The sequence below is a fragment of the Typha angustifolia genome, chromosome 12 (assembly GCF_048772165.1).
Source record: "Typha angustifolia cultivar Huaian chromosome 12, ASM4877216v1, whole genome shotgun sequence".
NCBI lineage: Eukaryota > Viridiplantae > Streptophyta > Magnoliopsida > Poales > Typhaceae > Typha > Typha angustifolia.
In genome coordinates this window covers 9,903,359-9,925,000 of record NC_133250.1, presented here as the reverse complement: position 1 = coordinate 9,925,000, position 21,642 = coordinate 9,903,359, and the positions used below count along the sequence as shown (strand labels likewise).

The window sequence follows — 21,642 nt, the reverse complement described above, 5'->3', positions numbered from 1 at the left end:
ACAGCCTGCAAGAATTGCTTAAATTCAACTGCTTAAGTATTTGATACCTACACGACATGAATATACACACACAAAAAGAATTTCTGCTACAGGGACTCTACATTCTTCTTTACTTTAAAAGTAATCTCTCAGTTCTTTAGAACATATGTGATGTTTTCAGTCTCGCTCAGATATTGCAGTGAATGTCATGGATGCATGTGTGGTATCTTCAGATGAGAATGCTGAAGTTGCCACCATAGTGGAAGACATGATGGACGACGTCTGGACATCGTCAACTCTTTTCTGGCTTCCAACTTTAAGCTCCATGAAATCATTAATTACGGCAGGTTTGTTGATCTTCATAGAGTCAACGCTCTTTTCTCCTGTCAGCATTTTAATGATAGTTGACATGGGCGGCCGAAGCTTTGTATCATCTTGAGTGCACATTAGTCCAATCTTTAAGAACTTTATCGCCTCTTCAACATCCAAATCATAGTCTAGAGAAGTATCTATGACCTTCTCCAGCTCTCCACTTTCATAGAGAAACCATGTCTGCAAGACGAGCTAATTTGTGATATCTAGGGATTGATAGAAGACCATATTATACTGTTCAGAACTCAGGTGAAAATTAAGCAAGATGAAGCATATCTTAGACTAGGAATCTCAGTGAAAGAGCCCCCCAAACCCCATATAAGGCATGCTGTAAATAAGAAAATATTTAATCATATAGATAGTTCTCAAGTTAAGATAATTGTAGAGTCAATCTTGACAATTGCAGAAATACCAGACACCAATTCATGTGGAAGCTAAAACAGAGCTAAGTACAGATGAAGAACAATCCAGCACAAATGGACTAAATTTCTAAGACATTATGCAGATTTATTGTTCTCTTCTTTTCTCTATTCACCCATAGTCTGAAAGAACAGGTTGGCAGAAGAAATCAACAGAAATAGGACAGTACACAGACACAGGTTGGCATCCCTTGCCGACCAGTCAGCTGTTGTCTTAAGGTATTAAAACCTGCTCCAACCAAGCTTCAGAGATAGTCCCTCTTCACAGGATGTTCTGAGCATTTCATCCATGCGATGCATTTAGCATGACAATGCCAATGCCAATGTTAAGAAGTACTGACTAAATTCAGAAGTTGTGATTACAACATTCCCGCAACCTGTTTGCTTGAAATTTTGAAGAACTCTTTTATGATCTCTTATCATCTAGGGTCTAGATATAGTCTGTGCACATTGAACTGCTGGATGTCTTGCATGGGGTCATTTGAACAACTGTTTAAGTGAGCTAGAGTACACTTATGAAGAAGCACTATAGTGACCACATTTTTTAAGTGTCTTTCATACTCTTTTATGACATTATGAATCATATTCCATATCCAAGAGTTCTTAAATTCAACTTTTCACATTCTTATTTTGGTGTATTACATTCAGTTCACGTCGACTAAGCCAATGAGGATTGAATCAAACAATACAAGGAATTCTTAGTTGAATGAGCAATAAGATAGAAAAGCATGTCAGCAGCAAATGCTTCTCATATTCTGCATGATAGTATAAATCATGTTCAATCTCCAAGTTTAGTAATTGCGAATGCAGTGAAACTTTGAGCATTAATGTCCTACAGCAAGAACTAAGAAAAAAGAACATTGGTACATACTCCATAAAGATGTAAATTCAAACTAAGCAGAACAAATTAATTGAATCAATTATGAAAGAGATTAAAGAAATAAATGTATAACTCCCAACTTAAGCAGAGTTTCCCTTACCCTTTCAAGAAGAAATTGTTCTTCATAAGGTAATTTTGTATTGGTGTTGCATCTCCCACTAACTATTTCCAGTAGAAGAATACCATAGCTATAAATATCTGACTTCCTTGTCACTTGTCCTCGAATTGCATATTCAGGAGCCAAGTAACCTCTGAAAAGAATGCAAACAGAAGGTCATAACAAGGAAGCAAACTCAAAGCCAGCTAAGATAGTTGGTTTACTTATTGGTGTGCAACATGCCTTAAGAAAAACTTAATAAAGTATGTTCAGTGAAACAGAAAAACAAGTCTAAACCCAAAAACAAATCGAACTTTTATGATCATTAATTTTTATATAAACCAGCATTATCTTGTAAAAATGTGACAAGAATTCAAGTGCATGGTAAGAACTTAGAGAAAACAAAGGCATAATACTCACACTGTTCCTGCAACCCTAGTGCTCACATGGGTTACATTTGGTGGCAGAAGTTTAGCTAAACCAAAATCTGAAATTTTTGGAGTAAGATCGTCATCAAGAAGAATATTGCTAGCTTTTATGTCCCGATGGACAATATGGGGTCGCACTTCCTCATGAAGGAATGCAAGTCCACGAGCAATACCAACACAAATTTTAGCACGAGTTCTCCAGTCGAAGTTTATAATATTGCGGCCTGAACCTGAATGCAGAGATGAAGAGTATGAAGAATCACAATTAAGGAAACCGGCAAAGTCACAAAGATCAAGAAAACAAAGGACTCAAGTAGACTAAGTAGGAGAATTCAGCTACCTAGAAGGGTTTGTGAAAGGCTATTATTTTCAAAGTAGTTGTAGACAAGGATTCTTTGATTTCCTTCTGCACAACAACCATATAGAGTCACGAGATTCTCATGCACGATACCGGAGACAACAGTAAGCTCAGTTAAGAACTCCCGTACTCCTTGTTTTGACTCGGAAGAGAGCACCTTTACAGCAATTACTGTCCCATCTCTAAGCCTCCCCTACATTAATTGATAGACACAATCATAACCACAGGAATGTCAGCCTAAGATCCATCCATGATACAATTTCTTATTAAAATAAATCATATACCACTTACTTTGTAGACAGAACCAAAACCTCCCTCACCAACTTTATTGGCTTCGTTAAAATTTTGTGTGGCCTTTCTCAACTCATTGTATGAGAAAATCCTTACATTCCCAGCACCTTGAATTATGAAACAAATGAAGAGAAACAATGAATAAGACCATGTAGAATGGATGGATGATGGAAGAGATGCATCATATTGCAAGGAATGACATAAAAGGTTACAAGATAACTGTGTAAGGCCCACAGAAGACATTTACCTTCATTGTGCTCATCAACTTGTTTTACTGAAGCACCTTTTCTTCTGAATATGGAAGAGAAACAACTCATTCCTGAATGATGAAATTACTGAATTCCTTGTTATATTGACAGTTGACTTAAATGAATAAGGGAATCCCTGCAAAATAAGGACACATGACTCAGGGATATCCCAAAATGTACTAGGCGAAGCCACAAATCAAATTTGCATTTGTTTGAAGAGAAAATAAGCTAAAGAAGATGGATTAGCCAACTCAAAACATTAGCAATGTGGAAGAATGGTACTTAAACTAGTCAAACAGCTAAAGAAGGATTAATCTATCAGAGATAGAGGATGAAATGGCTTTGGACATGCATTCCTTGATTGCAAGTCGCCATAAGAAGCTACAATTCTTATTAGATGACCATGATACCTCCGAAGACCTAAATTATTGACCTACAGAAGAATAATAATGCTAACTTGATCAAAAGATAATTGAAATTGCTACATACTTTAGCAACAATTGCAGAAAAATCTCAGACTACTTCCATTTGAGATCCAATACGCAACGTTCTAAGAAGGTCAACAATTTGCGCAGCAATTATATGTATCAATTTCTAGAACGCCGCCAAATTCCCGATGAGATAATAAAGCACCAAAATCTCCAACAATCTCAGATTTTAAAAGAAAAAACATCAAAAACCAACTGCGCAATTTAGTTTAAGAACTAAAAGTTTTTGCCCAATAACCAAAAATTATCAACAAAAATTGCAACCCCTGCGCGGAAAAGAAGAATCACCTTACGATTCAACCATCCAAGACCGGCGCGAGTGAGCAACTTCTCCGGCGGGCCAAGAGCTAATACCTCTTTCCGGCCATAAGATCTATCGATCGAAAGATTAGAAATGACAGCAGATGGATCGAATGCGTTGACCCGAAGATAAGCCACAAAGGGGGAAAACCAAACCACCAGAGATGGTTTAGCACGACAGTGGCCTCCAAGTGTTGGTTGCGACGAAAGAAGATTTTGACTTATAAAAAGGGCTTGAAAGTAAAAATATTAAAAAAAATTGCCGATTCTAATCACGTGTGTCGGGGAGGATTTTCTGCGAGCCTTCGTTTGAAGGATTCGCCTTTCAATTTCACATGCCCTCGCGAACCAACTACGCACTTTCAAACCAGAAGCAATGATTCGAAACAAATTTATTATTTATGAACAAAAAATTCCCACATATAACATTCAAAGATTACGGTGTCGTACGGCAAAATCTAAGCGGTAATTTTGCAAGCTGCAATCATCATGGATGGCAAGGTACCAGATTCCATACACAATCCTTTAATCCTTTTGACTTGATCAACGTTGATGTCTAAAGTTTTCAACTCTTTCCTGTACTTGTGTCTTTTGTATTCCATATCATTAAATTCTCACTCCTCTTAACAAAATAAATAACTATTGATTACATTTCAAATCTAATATGATCAAATACTTGTAAATCGTAATCGACTTTTAGTAACAGCAAGATTAAACATCTATACAATTCCGGTTGCAGACCTCAACATTGAAAAGTCAACAAATTGACTAATGAACCGCAGGATGGCAGACCTTTTTTTTTTAATTCTCTTGCAAACCTATCATTTAAACTTTATTAAAGTCCTAGAGTCAACAAATGTTACTTTATTACAATAATAAGCAATTATGTTTTCATATTTAGTTGCAATACTAGCTAGGATAAAGAATCCTCTACTTTATACATTATACTAGATACGATAATGTTTGACTAAAAAATTATAAATAAGAGTCCCTTTATTTCTCAACCAAATGGAAAACAAGTGGATCAGTAGGTGGCAGTGGTTGGAATTTATTTAGTGAGAGCGATGGCATTAATTTCCTTTGCTGGCATCTCTTAATGTGACTTAGAATTGCTCAAAAATTTAGAGTATCCATAAACTATGATTGCTTGGCATCTTTGATCCAACTGATGAATTTTTGTCAACTGTCATGACATCTTTGCTGTTTAATTGTAGTTATGGTTGGTTCTTTTTTTTCTGATAGTAAGAAAAATATTGAGAGAGTAAGGGTTGAACTATAAATTCATGGAAAGGAAGGCGGTGGGATGTAATTGTGATTTAATAAATCTTTGGCGGTCGGATATAATTGACTCCGTTTCCTTCTCGAGTTCGGGTCGGGGTTACGAGTCGTACAAATCGATAGAAATGGATATCGAACTATTATTGGGTTGAATCTGATCCGTTATCTTCGTAGGAATACAGAATACTATCTCGATTTAGGGCTGCAGTCTCTCTCTCTCTCGGTCTCTCTCTCCTGCGATTCCTCCTCCAATGGAGGCAACCCAAGAAGAAGAAGGAGGCGCTCTTCCTGGAGAGATCCAGGCCGATGCGCCGGTAAAGAAGGAGGAGTCTCTGGAAGAGATGCTCTCGAGGCACAGGTAGTTCACGAACGCAGAGCTATGCTCTTTACCTTCTACGTTTTTGTTGGATGCGGTATCCGTTGTTGGGTTTTTCTCTTTTTATGTTTTTTTCTTTGATTTTTGTGATAAAGATAGTATTTTTCGAAAACAAATTGCTAATTTTAGTGGGTAGAAATCTGTTTTACTAGTTGTTGCTTGTTTATTGGATTTTCTTTTGCTGTGATTGAGTCGATATAGATTGGGTTTTCAGTACTTTAACTTGGTTTCTTTTCTTTGCTTAATTAGTTGTTAACTTGGTATTCGTCAGTGGATAAAGAAGTTTAGATAAGAAGTTGAAAGTTCTGCTCTCTTGTTTGATGCAACCAGTGATCGTTGTGAAGTTCACTACATTTTAGGTGTTTCGATCCTTAATTAATGTGCCACAATCACGTATTGCTTTCTTGCATGTCTCAAACGTGTCGGATGAGCTGAAGTATTAGGTCATTCGCCTAAATAAGTTCTAAACCATGGGAATATATTTTTGACGAAAATTCTATTTATTGATCAACCATCGAGCCTTGTTGATATATGATTATCACATATTGTAATGTGTCCTCAGTATTTGTCAAATGTTGGCAAAAGCCAATTGCAACCTGCTTTTAAATATTAAATAGGGCAGTAATGAGTAATCCTAGTTACTGCATTTCCCGCATTTCATTTTCCGTGAGCTTCTCTCACCTTTAGTTTCTTTATCAAGAGACTTTCTAGTATTTAAGAGGGGGCCGATAATCTGAAATTCATTAATTGACCATGTTGATAGATTTTGAACTGTACATTGCTTCACCTTGCTGGCCAGATATACTAATGAACTGCTTTTTTGGTCTGTTAGTCAAGTCAACCAAAAGTTGATTTGTGATGTGGTTCTGGATATTTGACATGTTAATATAAGGAAAGACAAAGGATATGCATGAATCCACATAGAAGGAGAGAAAAGATTGCGCACCGCATATTTTTTTGTCTTTTTCGTATAACTACAGTTGGAAAAAGAGGAGAGGTGAAAGATAAACATGATTGTGAGGGGAAAGAAGGTTACTCAACCCAGCTATTAGGAAAATAAAGGCATCTATTTAGTATTTATAGATTGGGGGGATGCACTGAAGACGAAGAAAACATGGGATCCTCCACCAAGAAAAGAATAGAAACATTTACAATTTCGTAATTTTGTACTTTTCTTTGGTCCTATATAAATAATTAGTTACTAGATATAATTGATCTGGATTTTTGCCCCCTATTCAACCCACTACTGCGGTAGTACTCTTTTCTCAATTGAATAACTTGTTTGTAATGCACCTCCACATTAGAAAATTATTATTTATTTGATGTTTCTGGTTATATATCTTTACCTCTTCCTTTGTGATTGTGTTTTGAATTTCATGTTATCATACATCAATTACATAACTCTCCTTTGAACATGAAGCATGGATAGGTATGATTGAGTTATTGGAATTCCTCAGGTGTAAAGTGTAAACAAATGGGGCAGCTTTCTTTTTGAATATTTATCAGTAATGGTGGACTTATTTTTTGGCATCAAGTGTATGAGAATTTTTCTATATGCCTAAAAGCTTATTTTCTACATAAGATATGAATAAGCAATATAATATTTGTATTGGCAACTTCACATCGAAATGTAGATGATTACTCTCAAATTGTTACTGATTCCCAGATTATCTGAAGTTTCCTTTAAGAATTAACATATGATCCAACTGTGAAAACATCTGAATAGACCTTTTGTTTATTCCATCAAAGATGCTGCCAAAGCAATAAATAGATCTTAGAATAAATCTTCAAGCCATCATGTGTAATGTTTTTGTTTCTTTGATTTCTTTATTTTCCTTTTATGAAGGAATAATCTGCTACTTGGATTTTGGAGGTGTCTGCCTGGCAAGTTGCACTCTCAGTTCCCGATTATCTTTTTAGTTCAAAGTATTGAATTATGAATTCAGTTTAGTTTCTCTGTTACTTTCAGTATTTGTTATGATCTGGTGTTGCTTCTTTTAAACAGGAAAGAGATAATCAAACTCCAAAACAAGGAAGTCAGCCTTAAAAAAGCAGCTGCAAAAGGCAGCAAAGCGGAACAGAAAGCTAAGAAGAAGCAGGTGGAGGATGAGATCTTGTGTCTCTCATCCCAATTGAAAGCAAAGCATTCAGAAGAGCTTGCTTCATTGGGCTACAAAAACTCCGACAGCTCAGAGAAGGGGAAGTTGGACAATTTGGTGAAGGCCATAGCTGGTGTTTCAGTTGCTGACCATAGTGATTCATCGAAACCTAGCAAGGGTGCAAGGCGACGAGGGAGGAGAGCTCAGGAAGAAGCAGCGAGGGAGCAGAGGATCCAAGAAGAACAGAGCAACATAATTAGTGACCGCATGATTGAAAATGAGAAGCTTGAAGGAAAGCTTGAGCCTTTGGGTTTGACGATCAATGAGATAAAGCCAGACGGTCATTGTCTCTACCGAGCTGTTGAGGACCAACTCTCGCTTCATTCCAGGAGTAACTCACCATACAATTATCAGGAGCTCCGGGAAATGGTTGCCAAGTATATGAGAGAAAATGCATCTGACTTCCTCCCATTTTTCCTATCAGACAGTAAAATAGAGTTGGATTCAGATTGCACACCATTGGAGAGATTTGCCAAGTACTGCAAAGAGGTCGAGGCTACAGCATCTTGGGGCGGACAGCTTGAGCTGGGGGCTCTCACCCATTGCCTTAAGAAACATATCATGATATTTTCAGGCTCTTTCCCTGATGTGGAAATGGGGAAGGAGTACAAGTCAGAAGTAGGAGACGGTATTGACAATCCTAGCATCATGTTATCTTATCACAGACATGCTTATGGGCTTGGGGAGCATTATAATTCAGTGATTCCCAATGGAATGAGGTAAACGGAAATTTCTCCTCTTTTGTATGATACACATGACTACCAGTCTTTAATGTACCAAAGACCAATTTTGATCTTTGTTTTCCTTTTTGTAATCTTATGAGAACTTGTATTTCTTTTTTTAATCTGTGTTTGAGCCTGCCTATCAAGTTCTAGCCAACAAATTGAAAAACCTTATTATACGAGATGGTCTTCCCCTCCCCTCCCTAGTTATAGTGGCTAGCGAAGAAGAAGTGAAAAAAAGCCAGTGACGGAGCCGCCTATGCGGCGACAACATGAGAGAAAAAGAACCCTAAATAAGAGCTAGGAAAGAAATAAGCAAGAGATCTCCTAATCCTTTCTTTCTGCATGTATCAACCTTTGTTTATAATCTTGGATTGAGACCAAGTCTATTCTCTTCAATGGTTTTGAATTTATTCCATGATTAGACCACTTCAAAACTGCTACTGTATGATTAGAATCCTCAGTGTTATATTGACCAAGGCACTGTGCTATTGCGTGATGCATTTAGTTTGGCTGCAGGTCGAACAAGAGAGATCTTTGTGCTGATTTACTCCTTGAATTTGCAAATCAATTTCAGGACCTTAATTCAGATCAACACATACTGAACTTTCCGCAATAGCTGTCAGCAAAATTTAGTCGACTTTTGCTGTTTGAGCTAGCATTTTCATCCAAAAATGCTTCCGCGTCTTGGGCTGCCATAAAGGAACTGTTGGTTTGAGATCCTTGCAGCTTCTACTTGGGTGATCAAATGCTGCATTGTTGTCTTCGTTTTCATTAGATATGGATTCTTCTTCTTCCTCCACCATGTCAGCCCATGTCCTATTTGAGATTAATGGTGCTTCAATCTTCTCTTCCACTGAGCTACTATTGGAATTATGAGATTCATCATTCTTTGGACTTTTGACTTGAATCTTCTCTACATGCAAATTAGTATCTGTGGAGAGATCAGATCCTTGTTCATATATCATGTCCGTGCACACAGATAGGCCGCCACCACTTAGCTTTTCTGGTGCTGTCGTCAATGCAATCGAGGAATTCTCAGCTTCTGTCTTAGTGCCATTATTGCTAGTAACAGATGCATTACTCGAAATCTGAGATTTTTCTTCCTTCTCTCTTTGACAAGCTGATAAGGAAGCTCTAGCAGCTCGTTTCATCGCTCGTTTCATCATCCTTTTGGTCAATTTCCTAGAACTCAGATGTAAATTCTCATCTTCTGTAGCTTTCAAGGAATTAGTACTCCCTCTTGTTGCTTTGGCCTGTAGAATAATGCCAACAGGATTTTGAGATTCTTGTGCTACTTCAGCCATCACATTGTCATCTTTAACTTCCCTTGATTTCTCTATCTCTTTTCGAGGCTCCAACCTTTCGTTTCCGACAGCTGGAACAGGAGAAAGAAATGCTCTAGGAGAAGAGTCCATCAACCTTCTTCTGCAAACATCAGTAAATGATCCTTTGTTTACATGACAGTGAGCCAGTCTTCCCTTTCTAATCTCGGATGGTGGAGTGACATGATTAGATAAGTTCTGGCTGCATGAAGGTGGTGAGAGATCTCCCAGGCAAATAGATCCGAATGACAAAGAGTACCCATTGGCCAATTGAGAAGAACTAGAATTCTCAAGATCTGAACCTTTATCTTCCCTCTCATCTGGAGAAATGGATGTTGAGCTTCCCACATGCCTAGTATTGGTTGAGATAAGGGTCATTTTCTCTTCTTGCTCTACTTCTTCAGGCACAGGAAGTAAATTTGTTTGCGATTCAAGTGCGCTAAACAATTCAGTACAACGCTTAAGGGACTCCAGATAGGAGCGAGTTCTTCTGTTTGGAGATGGCTTCTTTATACTCTGAAGAAGTGCCTTGGCTTCTTCTACCTTTCCTGCTTTCATCAAGCATGTAGCTAAATTACACTGCTTGCTGATATTTGGATCTAGAGCGAGAGATTTCCTGCATTTTAGTTTTCAATTTAATGTTAAAAGGATAGGAGAGCACAAAGCCTATTGATCATGACCAAACAAGGAAAAGGTAAATATACAACTAAAAAAGAAAATACAAACACAGAATGTAATCAGTTCTAACGACAATCATTTCGCGGTCTGTAATGGCAACTAATAGTGTCTGAGAAAGATATGGAAAGAATGATAGTATTTATATTGTCCAAGATCTTTTGCTCATATACAATCGACGCTAAAAGGATCCTTTCTTGTGCAGTTATTTCTTGCTGAGTTACCTGTAAAGTCTTTCTGCTTCTTTATAGTCATCAGATTGCATGTAAACCCATGCAAGACTCCCCACCAGCCTGCGGGAGGTCGAAAGAAGAAGGTCAGGAAACAATCATACTAATTAATGGGCTCGAATCGAAATCGAAAGAGTTGGTGGATATAACATTGAAGAATGGAACATGAAGAGCATAAAGTCTTCGATTCTTTCTACCTTGATTTTTCTCTGTTGAGGGAGATGTATATCTTTTTCCCTTGAGATCTTACCACCTTTGTCGTCCTTCCACCGCAAGCTAGACAGTTGTCTATCATTTTCAGCTTGACATTCAGCAGCTCGATTTCGTCTTTTGTTCTTCCACATCTCTGTTTGACATGCCAAGATGTTTTAGAAAATAATAGCTAATAGCTACAAAGTAGAAGAATTTTACTTAATGATACATGAGTAAACAAATGTGTCAAGATATCGTCGAAGTTATCAGCTAAATGCTTACCGGGTGTATTCTGATGTTTATCATATAAATCCAGATTAAAAAGACGATTTGCATTGATCATGACAGAAGAATTCTCAGAAGGCTATATCAGAGGAAACAAGAATAGATGATCCAATGTTTCACCTTGTACAGACCGAGAAGAACATTGTCAAGATTCTCCTGAGCTTCAGCAGAGCATCGATGGCGGAAGGATTTTATCGCCTCGATGGCCTCTTCAGCTCGATTCAGCTGTTTCATTACAAAAGCCATGTCTTTCAGTGCACTATCTACTCTGTCTCCACTGTTTAAAGCAGCCCAGAACAATGGAATTGCCTTGCTTAGATCCTTGTCAACTAACTGCAGATGACAATGCAGCATTAAGCAATACAAAAAAGAAGACTATTAAAGAAAAAGTGAGATAAGATGCCGATATGATCCAATCATTATCCAATTTGAATGTACAAATGATCCTACACAACCTAGTCATATCTATGGATTAGACACCTTCAAATAACTAGATTCTTCCTTAAATGGCTGCCATGAGTGTAATCCAGTAAAACCACTTGCAACAAATGCAGAGTTCGGGATGAATCAAGAATGAAAGACACACACAACTCTCAAGAAATCGCAAACACGATCTAAGACCATGAAAAGAAACAACCACCAGAGAAATTCATGTATTCAACCAAGCTTCCTATAAGCCAAAAGATTCGAATAAATCATCAAGAAGAAAAAGAGTAGCGTGGCCCTGTTACCTGAACATGCTTTGCTCGCACGTATGGAGAATCTTCCGACGGCAATCTTGGCTGCCGACCGTCCGGTGCCGGCGTAGTGGTAGGAGATTTATCGGCGACTGCTTCCGCCTTCACCGGCGTGCAGGGAACCCATTGCAAATTCGCTTTCTTTGGCAATCCTCCTGCCGAAATCCTCTTTCTCCTCATTCTCTCAGCCGGAAAACCACTTCCCACTTGCAAGAAACCGCCGGAGGTTGGAAGGTTTCTTCCTTCAATTTCTTGATCGAGAAAGTCGCAATCTTGATGGAAATCCTTCAGGCCCACCTCATCCCAAAGGGAGGATGGAGCAAATTCTTTGTGAAAACTGCAAACCCCACCTCCCAAGTTAGCTGGAAAACCACTTTGATCGTCGGAAAACCTGCTCCAAGATAAGAAGCAAGGAAAAATGGCGGCGGTAAGCTATAAAGCGTTTTATATATAGTAGCCGTTGAAGGGGAAGAATTCTCTATGCGGCTTTTTCCATTTCACACCCTACGTTAGTACATTATGTGTTTATTCAATTTACACCCTGTATTTCACTATTTTTATTTTCAATCCAAGGTTTTTCATCCTTAATAGAAGAGGACCCACAAGTCTATGTTTGATTTTATCCAAATCTATAAAAAAATATAATCAATAATTATAAGACCTAAACTATTGTTCATTTCTTTCTCTTTTTTTTAGTATATATCGACTCTTTAAACCACAAAAATTTATTATCCTCCTTTTAACAGTATTAATAAAAAAAATTACTTCTAGAGAGTCTAAAATAAGAGTCACATTTTATTTTGTTAATAAAAATTTTAATGAATAATTAACGTCTTTAAAGATTATTTTTTTTTATAGTTAAATTTAATGAGTCGTGAAAAATAAATGAGTCACTGTCCAGCCTAATTATCTCAAAAATATAACCTCGGAGTGGATAATGTTGGGATCTCGATATCAGGATATGGCCATAGAGGGCACGCCAGGTGTCAACAGGACAAAGAACCGCCACTTCATACCACTCTCATATGTGCAGTTTGAAGAGCAGTACAAGAAGCTTAGAAAAATATAAAGAAAGAAAGCTAAGTTTGAAGAGAGAGCAAAGATAGCAATAGCATTAGAGATCAGAGATGGCAAGCAGTGTTGTCTCCTCCCTGTCCTTGAAGCCATCTCCAACTCTTGCGAGGCCAAAAGTTAGAGGAATCCCCTCCTTGGCTAAGCCATCCTCCTCCTCTTCCTTCAAGGTGCAGGCCAGTGGTGGCAAGAAGATCAAGACAGCCACACCCTATGGTTAGCACCAAAATCTCAACTTTTTCAAATCCCTCTTGATCCAATCTAGATTAGCACTTTGCTTCATGCATGGCATACCATTTGGCATAATGGTGTGATATTCCCACTAGTATTTGAATTTTTTTAAAAAATTATCAAGTGAAAGGGATTGCTGGTTATTAAGACCAAGTGACTTTGAGATGTTTGTAATTATGCTTCACTGAGAGCCTGAGAGTGAAGTTGTACACAATACCAGCCTTTGGGCTTAACTTTCCAAAGGTGCAAAGGAATCAACCAAGCTTTGCAACTATCTAAAAGATTGTTGCTTCTTTTCTCGTATGTTTTCAAGTTGTTGTATGCATGAATTCTCTTCCCTTTTGTGGTGATTAAGAAATGAGCACTTTGTAGGGCCTGGAGGAGGCATGAACTTTTCTAGTGGAGTAGATGCATCTGGAAGAAAGGCTAAGGTTATAAATTTTCTTTCACCTCATCATCTCAGATTATAGTGAATAATGGAATCATATTCTGATATCCTTCCAACTACAGGGAAAGGGTGTATACCAATTCGTCGACAAATATGGCGCGAACGTCGACGGCTACAGGTAGGAATTCAAAACATCGTTATTGTGGATATCATCATCAATAACTAATCTCACTCCGGAGCTAAAAAAAATCAGATAGATATGCATGTTTCATAGATAATTCTTTCTAGTTGGATTATAATGTTAGTATTTAATGTGCAGCCCAATTTATAGCCCAGAAGAATGGTCTCCAAGTGGTGATGTCTATGTTGGAGGTAAGCACAAAACAGGGATGATAGAAATATTCTTTTTGATGCATTAGAAATCAATCGAGTAATTAAGTAGGTGACTTTGGAATGATGCAGGAACCACAGGACTCTTAATATGGGCTGTTACTCTTGCTGGTCTCCTACTTGGGGGTGCTCTTCTTGTCTACAACACCAGTGCCCTTTCCCAGTAAAGATATTGTAAAATTAGGTCATGTATTGTAGTGAATAAATGGTCCAAGAACTAGTTGGTAGTCTCATCTACTTTCTTATTGCTTAATGCATATATCTTATTCCTTGAATGCTACAAATCATGGGATGATCTGGTTATTGTCAAGAGTACAATTGGGTTACCAAGTAATCCATTAAGACATGAGCTTCTAACAAACACCAAAATATTTCAACTGACAAGCTAAAAAGAACAGTTGAAAGGCAGCATGATGGGAATGCATACAAATGCTTCACTGAAATGAAACTTGTAAAAAGTACAGATGAACTCCATTTAAATTCTGGTCAGGAACATATAGGGTAAATCTTTTCTCAGAGTACAACATAGTGAGGTAATATGATACATGAAACTCAATACATTATTTGCCCAAAGAGGGCATTCTCATAATATTAATGAATTATTCCCACAGCTCTGCTGTTAGTTCTCAAATTTGGATAGGCTGATCATCATCTGGAAATCTCAAAATATGGACTGTGTTCTTTATTTTTCGATCATAGCAAACAACTCTTTCCATCACAGTGCTACAGATTTAAAATACAAATATACAGATCCTCAAAGAAGGGTAAACACGTTAACTGCATATTTGGTGTTCTTTCAATTTTTGAGCCTCATAAGGTACATCACCAACTCGATTAATTCAAATATATAATCGCCCGTAATTTACTGAATCAGTAATTCCAAGAGCAAAATTTAAAATCATATAGCAAAATCACGGATCAGATTAACATTGCTCTGTGGGCCTTCAGCTTCAAAAAGAGATCACTTTTTTCCACCCCCAGATACATTGAATTTGAAGAATATGATGTCCCCATCCTGAACTATGTAGGTCTTTCCTTCCTGCTTGTACTTTCCAGCAGCCTATAATATCGAGGTCAACGACGGTAAGAAATATATCCATAATTTTTTTTTTTTTCAAACAAACTTTGAGGTATAAACAGAATCAGCTAGGTAAAAACTAAAAAGGGAAAAGAAGCATATGACAGAATGGTGATAATTTTGTACCTTAACTGCTGCTTCACTGCCCAGTTCCTTTAGATCCTCAAATTTCATAACCTGAAGCCAGAATATTCATATAAATAACTCTAACATAATATTGTGATAATACTATCTATCCCAAAATACATAGAACTAAGCAGCATTTTGAATCCACTGACATCATAATTTAAGATATTCCTTAAGGAGTCAAATGAAATTGAAAAGATATCAGATGAAACAGTGTGGAGTGTGGAGTGTATATTGCTTTCAAATTGAATCAAAAAGAGCAGCACACAAAATTCATGATATGTAACATGTACAGAAGATATAGACATGTAAATATGGAGAGCAGGTGCGGAAACAATATCAATAACATAGTGTCATTTAAGAACAAATGCGTCGATATTAGTCAAGGTTATATATGAAGTTGCATCCATCTAGACACACCCAACATTCTACCTACCATCTTTCGATCACCAGAAAGTAATATAAACAGGCAGGGTAATAAGAAGAGTTGATGCCACAATTTCCAATTTTCAATAAACAATTTAAGAAAACAATATATTCTGGTTGAAAAAACACAGAAACAACTCTAGTTTCATAATTCATTTGAAATTTTGTTAATAATTGATAGAAGTGAAACATCAAAAATATCAAAGTACTGAATACTGAAATGAAAACAGACAAGATATTTCTAATCCAAAAACAGAAAACACATATATAGGAAGTCTGATAAATCACCAACAATTAAAAGTATGAAATATCTCTTTCTAATGTGAGCATCAACTTGAGAACAAACAGTAACATGCAAAGGGAATAAAATAAAAGAGAAATACCTCAGCACATATAAAACCTTTTTCAAAATCAGTGTGTATAGCGCCAGCAGCTTGAGGGGCCTTAGTTTGTCGTCTGATCTGCCAACATTTCACCTAGGACAACATTCATTACACAACAACTCAGTAAATCAAAAAATACAAACATATAGTTGGGGCTAAAGGCTTGGTTGATGGTTAAAATACAAAAATTCCGATTCAAGTGTTGTTGGTTCTATGCAACTACTATGATAATATGGATCATAATACATTGAAGAGTAGCTTGATGACACATGAATAATTAGATATGTAACAGTAATAGTTAGCTGATAGTAAGACAGATCATTTGGACAGATATAGAGAGGAAATACATTGAGTAAATGCTATATCAGCATGAAAAAGATTATTTGCTCAGAAATATTAACAGAAAAGTATAAAGAGAATTCCACACAAACAAATTAGAATACATGTTATTATATAGTTCTATGTCAGGAAAACAAAAGCAATTAAAAAAGAAAAACACGATTTCCAAAAATAATAACAAAGACTCAAACTATTCAGCATTTACATAACGGAAAGATATACCTCATCTGGTCCAGCAGTGAAAAAGTATATGAGATTGATTGCTGCGAAACCAGTCTTAATAATTTTTGGGATCGCACTGAAACACATAAAAGACAACTTGCTTTAGAAAAGTGACATTTAATGCAAAAGATTTATTATATCATAAAATGTAGCTTCAAGCTGTGCGAATATCCGCATGTTGCTATTCTGTTACCAAAAATGCAAGCCATAAAATTTGCCAAAAACTTTTCATCATCTCCACATAAAGCAAGGGAAATAAATATAAAATGCTATGCTGTGCTGTGCAACTATTTAGCAGCATGCAGGCACTCAAACACATAAACAGAAAGACCATGCAATTGTACATATAGCTCAAGTTCTCTGCTTTAGTGGCTTGTCATGTGACAGGAGCGAACAGTTTGAGCAAAACAATGAAAACCTTCAGAAGTTAATATTGGAGGACATATTAATGCATGAGGCTCAGCAAGCATATCTTGGGAGGAAGAAGCAAGCAGTCGGGGGCACAGTGGCAAGCCCTACAGTCAAACTAAGTGACAACATCTCCTGATGATGGTAAGATGAAATAGAAAAACAAATAATGATGTGCATATCTTCATTTATCAGGATTTTCAGAAAAGGGGCAGAAAAAAGAAGAAAAAAATGCAGAAATTATTCCATATTCTGGAATAAATAATTTCTCAAACTTTCCTAATAGATACCCTTCTGTGCTACTTGCTACAGTCAGATGCTTCTTATTAATCAATTATCATTGAAAACTAGGTAGACGAGAGAGTATGAGAGCATGCCTCTGCAACTTGTTTTCGTCACAGTATTTAGCAGCTTCATCCTCGGGCATATCTGTTAGTGACTTTTCCAAAACACAACTAAATGGAATAATAGGCTCACCACCATGCCCCTGCACCCTGAGATAAAAAGGAAACATATCAGGTACTACTATTGAGATATTTTATGCAATAGAAAAGCTGATAGAGTACATGTTTAATCTATATCATGTGGAATCAGAGGATGAGGCATTTTCAGCAAATTGTTACAACTGGCACCATGCTAAAATCTGGAAGCACAATCACATGTGCATTCCAGGAACATGATCTATCATTAAAGTTAGGAGAAATTGAATCTTTAGAGCATCTGGACTTACATAGTATTTACCAGTTTATGCAGTACACAATTCTCAACAACTTTTCCAAGTCCATCAAATCATTTCAGAATTTTTTTAAAAAAAAAACTTATACTATAAAGCTTGACATATAATTATAAAGTATGGCTAGATCCGGATACCAGTAATCCTCATTCTTGCAACAACATTTCATTCTTCTCAAGATATTTTACTCAGTATAAAATAATAACTCCTGAAAGAAATGCAATTACTTATTCCAGTGCAATTCTGCATGTAACCAAGTAAGGTAGCCAAATAAGTCATTACTGACTTTCAGAGCCCATCAGGTTCCAAAAAAATAAAGAGAGTTAATCAGAAAATAATGTCAAACAAATTGGGAAATTTTATAGTTTTTTTTTTAAATTTCACAAGTCATATATTTATTACACTATATGCAGAAGCAAAATCGAAATGTAAATGCATCTCAAGCCATCCTGCTGTAATAATATTTGAACATAGCCATACCAAGCATGGATCTTGGGAAGAAACTTGTTCTTTTTTCTTTGATAATCTTTCTCATTCATGTTCACCTGTAAATAGAGATAAAAAGATAAACATAAAACATATATCTCAAAAAATTTAGACATGAGAAAGGACAATTGAAAAAAGAAGAGGAAAACTGGAAAACGATCTGTATTTATCTCTTGACAGTTGATGGCCCTTCTGTCATCATTTAAAGGAGCTTAACAGAAAGTGAGTGCTTTTAGCTCAGATGCACATTCTGATCTCAAAAGATGGGCAAGTGAGAGAAGATCACAAGCGAGACCAATTTTTAATTTTCTTACCACCTCAAATGATACAAAGAGTCAATGGGTGTATTCAGCAAAAAATTCCAAAATTGAAAAGCCTACTTCCACAAAAGAAATGGAAAGCATTTTCTTGTTTTCATAGCAGAGGGGCTATACCAAATAGACGACAGGCTTGGCTGTAAGCAACTGGAAAGTATTCAATATCTCAATATCTGCAGCTTTCCAATCACCTAGGCGGACATCTTTTCCATCCTTTATCCATGCTTTGACCTGCAGCATGAGAAAATAATGACAAAAAATTGCTTAGTAATTCGTGAATAAAAGGAAACAGTACAAAGATAGTTAAGCCACAAGTTTGCAAGGAGAGAAATATAGAGCAAAAGTTTGCAATCTTCCTCATCGGGCTACTAATTGCAACATCTGAGACTGTCCAGAAAAACTAAAATGACCCCTTGAAGCTTTGAAGCTGAAGATATAATCTGCCAGTGAATCTGATCTTTCAACTGGATTCTACCAAAAACAAATAACCTTCCACACCACAAAACTCATACACAACATCCTATAGACATCTTTCATCGAAGTTCTAAAAACTGACTACACTTTTAATCTACCTAATTCTACAATTTTATTGCAGAAGAAACTTAGATATAACTCCCTTAATTTCAACCCCTATTACTTACTGATTCCTGTAGTCAGATAAAATTCTTTCCTGAGAAGTTGGCACCAACCTTGTCACATAAGTCATGCTCAATCTTAAGCTGCTTGTCGTTGCTCCTTTTCATCGACTTCTCAAGGTCTTCCAATCTCCTATCCATGAATTCCAAATCCTACAAAAAGCCCATGCAGTACAAAGAGGTCAGAAAGCAGATGTGCATACACAAGTTGGGGAGCAAGATAAATAATAGCACTTAGGTCTACCTTGCTTTTATAATACATAGGTATCAAAGAACAACATAGATTATTTTTGCCCGATGAAAACTAACAATACCTTAAGCCGTAGCTCTTGACCAATGGTTTCTAAGTCCCTTACAGGATCCACAAGGTCATCAACATGAATAATTTCAGGATCTTCAAATGCCCCTAGAACAGGATTTTGATGAGTTAGAATAACACTCCACAATTGAAGTCATAAAATACACCAGCATCCTAAATATCTCATGCAAATCAAAAATCTATTATCCTTCCCAATTCAAGAAAAAGGACCTTACTTAACACATGAAAGATTCCATCAACAGCACGAATATGAGATAAAAAGTTGTTGCCTAAACCCTGTCCCTCATGAGCCCCTCTTACAAGTCCAGCTATGTCATGTATTTCTAGAAAAGCTGATACCTGCATAACAAATAATATCATGACTTATTATACCTCTACAAATATAGATTGAAGAATTAAAGAAACACAATAGGAAATCACAGTAATTAGATGATTATTCTCCTCGAAAAGAATATGAAATACACTGTTTTGATCAAGTTTTCCACAAGTATTCAAACTCGTGAGAGAAAGAAACATGCAGCATGCGCATCCCTTCTCTAACTTATATTTCTTATACAGTGGCAACTGAGTGACATAAAAAGTAAGAAGCTGACAGAAGTGAACGTCAATAGACTGTTACTATATGTTTTCTATCTACATTATGCTTCAACATGTTAGAAGTTCTTTCTAATGTAAAACACTGAAAGCTTCAGCAAGGTAAAATGTTTAGCAGCAAGAGCACAAAGATAAATTGCTCAGCTAAAATCTGAAACTCATCCCTAGGCACAAAGCATTGTTTACATACATGTTACACTACTTTTGGCTCGATAAGCAGATCTTTAACAGAAGAGGAGCAAAATATATTGTTCTTTTTTCTTCTTAAACCAGCCTTGATTAGTTGATTATGCCAAGAACTGAGTTCAATGCATAGAAAATGTGTTGGGCACTACACGTGTCCCATTTGCATGACAGAGATTGCACCAAACCATCAATTATAGGAATGCTAAAGTTAGGGCATCATTAAACAATTATGGCCCCAACTTGTTGACAATGGATAAATTGGACATTATAATTGTAAGAAAGAAACTTTGAATGACATCCAATGAATACAAAAAACAAGCAAGAACTGCATAATCTATAAATTTCTTAAAGAAGAAAAATAAACACAAACAAAAAAGAGCATACTTATAACCAAAGACCTAACTTGCAGCCCTACAGAAGAAAAATACTAGAGTGAAACCACCAACCTCACTCTTTGGCTTGAATAGTTGACAGAGCCAGTCAAACCTCTCATCTGGAATATTAACTCGTGCCTCATTGGGTTCTATGGTACAAAATGGGAAGTTTTCCGCAGGGATTGACAGTTTTGTGAGAGTGTTAAAAAGAGTTGATTTTCCCACATTCGGCAAGCCAACCTGTTAAATTATAAAAACATACACAAATTACCATAGAAACAACCGAATGTTGATCTAATTTCATCTTAAAATTCTAAAATATATGCATTGTCTTCACACCACGAGACACAAGATAAAAGAAAAAAATAATGCGTTGAAGAGTAAAAAGATGGAACTTTTATCTTAAAATCGGTCCCTTTATAGTCTAAAACAAAACATCTTTCCTCTTGACAAAGAACCGAATGCTCAGAATAGTTTCATCTTACAATCCTACAATAATACATTTTCTCCCCATCAAACGATACAAGATAAAACATTTAATCCTTAATTTAGCTCCTTTTTCAGTCTAAACAAGTTAACATTCCCCTTGACCGATCGAGAATCATTTCGCGATACAGAGAAAATCACAGTTCCCTCCAAAATACTTAAGAAACATAAATAAGCACGAACGCAGCAACAAAGTAAAACAAGGAAACGAAGAAAAGATAGCTAAGAACAAATAAATAAGAAACAAAATCTAATACAACCTAACAAAAACCCATTGTTCCTCATGACAGAGGAAATTTAGATGGTCGAAAGCTTACGATTCCGATCTTGAGGTGAGACGAGAATCGCCCAAGAATGGGCCGCTCGGCCGGGGCATCCTTCGATTTCGCAGCCTTCGGGGGCATTTGCGAAGGGTTCTAGGTCCAAATGGCTGTTTCTACGATTCGCTTCTTCGCCCACCCCCCCACTTTAAGCTCTAAGCTTTTGTCCTTCTACGAAGGCGAGATGAGAAGGGAACGTGGCGTAAACCCTAGAACCTAAATCCGAGGACGTGCCTACAAATTGGGCCGGTCTTCAATCCTCATCTTGCTTCGGCCCAAGAATCAGGCCCT

At 36.8% G+C, this 21,642-nt stretch overlaps 5 protein-coding genes across 7 annotated transcripts in view; 2 read left to right on the top strand and 3 right to left on the bottom strand.

Annotated features, from left to right (window-relative positions):
* The window catches only part of LOC140771729 (cold-responsive protein kinase 1-like), a 4,241-nt gene extending 32 nt beyond the window's left edge, over positions 1-4,209 (bottom strand). Inside the window, exons 1-7 of the mRNA XM_073113372.1 lie at positions 3,849-4,209; positions 3,072-3,208; positions 2,825-2,931; positions 2,516-2,726; positions 2,168-2,405; positions 1,751-1,901; positions 1-531 (exon numbers count right to left, since the gene is read on the bottom strand). The exon at positions 1-531 is cut by the window's left edge and continues 32 nt beyond it. Of these exons, the coding sequence (XP_072969473.1) occupies positions 157-531; positions 1,751-1,901; positions 2,168-2,405; positions 2,516-2,726; positions 2,825-2,931; positions 3,072-3,141 (1,152 nt within the window). The 5' untranslated portion in view covers positions 3,142-3,208; positions 3,849-4,209 and the 3' untranslated portion in view covers positions 1-156. The remainder of the gene's footprint in view (positions 532-1,750; positions 1,902-2,167; positions 2,406-2,515; positions 2,727-2,824; positions 2,932-3,071; positions 3,209-3,848) is intronic.
* Positions 4,210-5,301: 1,092 nt separating this feature from the next.
* On the top strand, positions 5,302-9,670 carry LOC140771730 (OVARIAN TUMOR DOMAIN-containing deubiquitinating enzyme 5). Of its 3 annotated transcripts, none has more exons than XM_073113373.1 (3): positions 5,302-5,496; positions 7,520-8,392; positions 8,915-9,670. In XM_073113373.1, exons 1-3 carry the CDS (start codon positions 5,390-5,392, stop codon positions 9,012-9,014), a joined length of 1,080 nt encoding a protein of 359 aa, XP_072969474.1. In that variant the 5' UTR covers positions 5,302-5,389; the 3' UTR covers positions 9,015-9,670. The 3 variants fall into 3 exon arrangements, with proteins under 3 accessions (XP_072969474.1, XP_072969475.1, XP_072969476.1); XM_073113374.1 differs by having other exon boundaries at positions 8,904-9,670; XM_073113375.1 differs by having other exon boundaries at positions 5,306-5,496; positions 8,973-9,666.
* On the bottom strand, positions 9,028-12,228 carry LOC140771601 (uncharacterized). Its single transcript, XM_073113159.1, has 5 exons — positions 11,834-12,228; positions 11,223-11,435; positions 10,823-10,971; positions 10,620-10,688; positions 9,028-10,336 (listed from the first exon to the last, which is right to left on the bottom strand). Exons 1-5 carry the CDS (start codon positions 12,017-12,019, stop codon positions 9,028-9,030), a joined length of 1,926 nt encoding a protein of 641 aa, XP_072969260.1. The 5' UTR covers positions 12,020-12,228.
* A 668-nt stretch (positions 12,229-12,896) lies between these two features.
* Positions 12,897-14,203, top strand: LOC140772033 (photosystem II 10 kDa polypeptide, chloroplastic-like). The gene is made up of 5 exons (XM_073113917.1): positions 12,897-13,126; positions 13,514-13,572; positions 13,652-13,707; positions 13,849-13,901; positions 13,992-14,203. Exons 1-5 carry the CDS (start codon positions 12,967-12,969, stop codon positions 14,084-14,086), a joined length of 423 nt encoding a protein of 140 aa, XP_072970018.1. The 5' UTR covers positions 12,897-12,966; the 3' UTR covers positions 14,087-14,203.
* Positions 14,204-14,479: 276 nt separating this feature from the next.
* Positions 14,480-21,540, bottom strand: LOC140772032 (obg-like ATPase 1). Its single transcript, XM_073113916.1, has 12 exons — positions 21,349-21,540; positions 20,618-20,785; positions 19,607-19,730; positions 19,387-19,478; positions 19,127-19,225; positions 18,555-18,668; positions 18,115-18,179; positions 17,279-17,395; positions 16,494-16,569; positions 15,933-16,025; positions 15,124-15,174; positions 14,480-14,979 (listed from the first exon to the last, which is right to left on the bottom strand). Exons 1-12 carry the CDS (start codon positions 21,433-21,435, stop codon positions 14,881-14,883), a joined length of 1,185 nt encoding a protein of 394 aa, XP_072970017.1. The 5' UTR covers positions 21,436-21,540; the 3' UTR covers positions 14,480-14,880.
* Between the last annotated feature and the right edge of the window lie 102 nt (positions 21,541-21,642).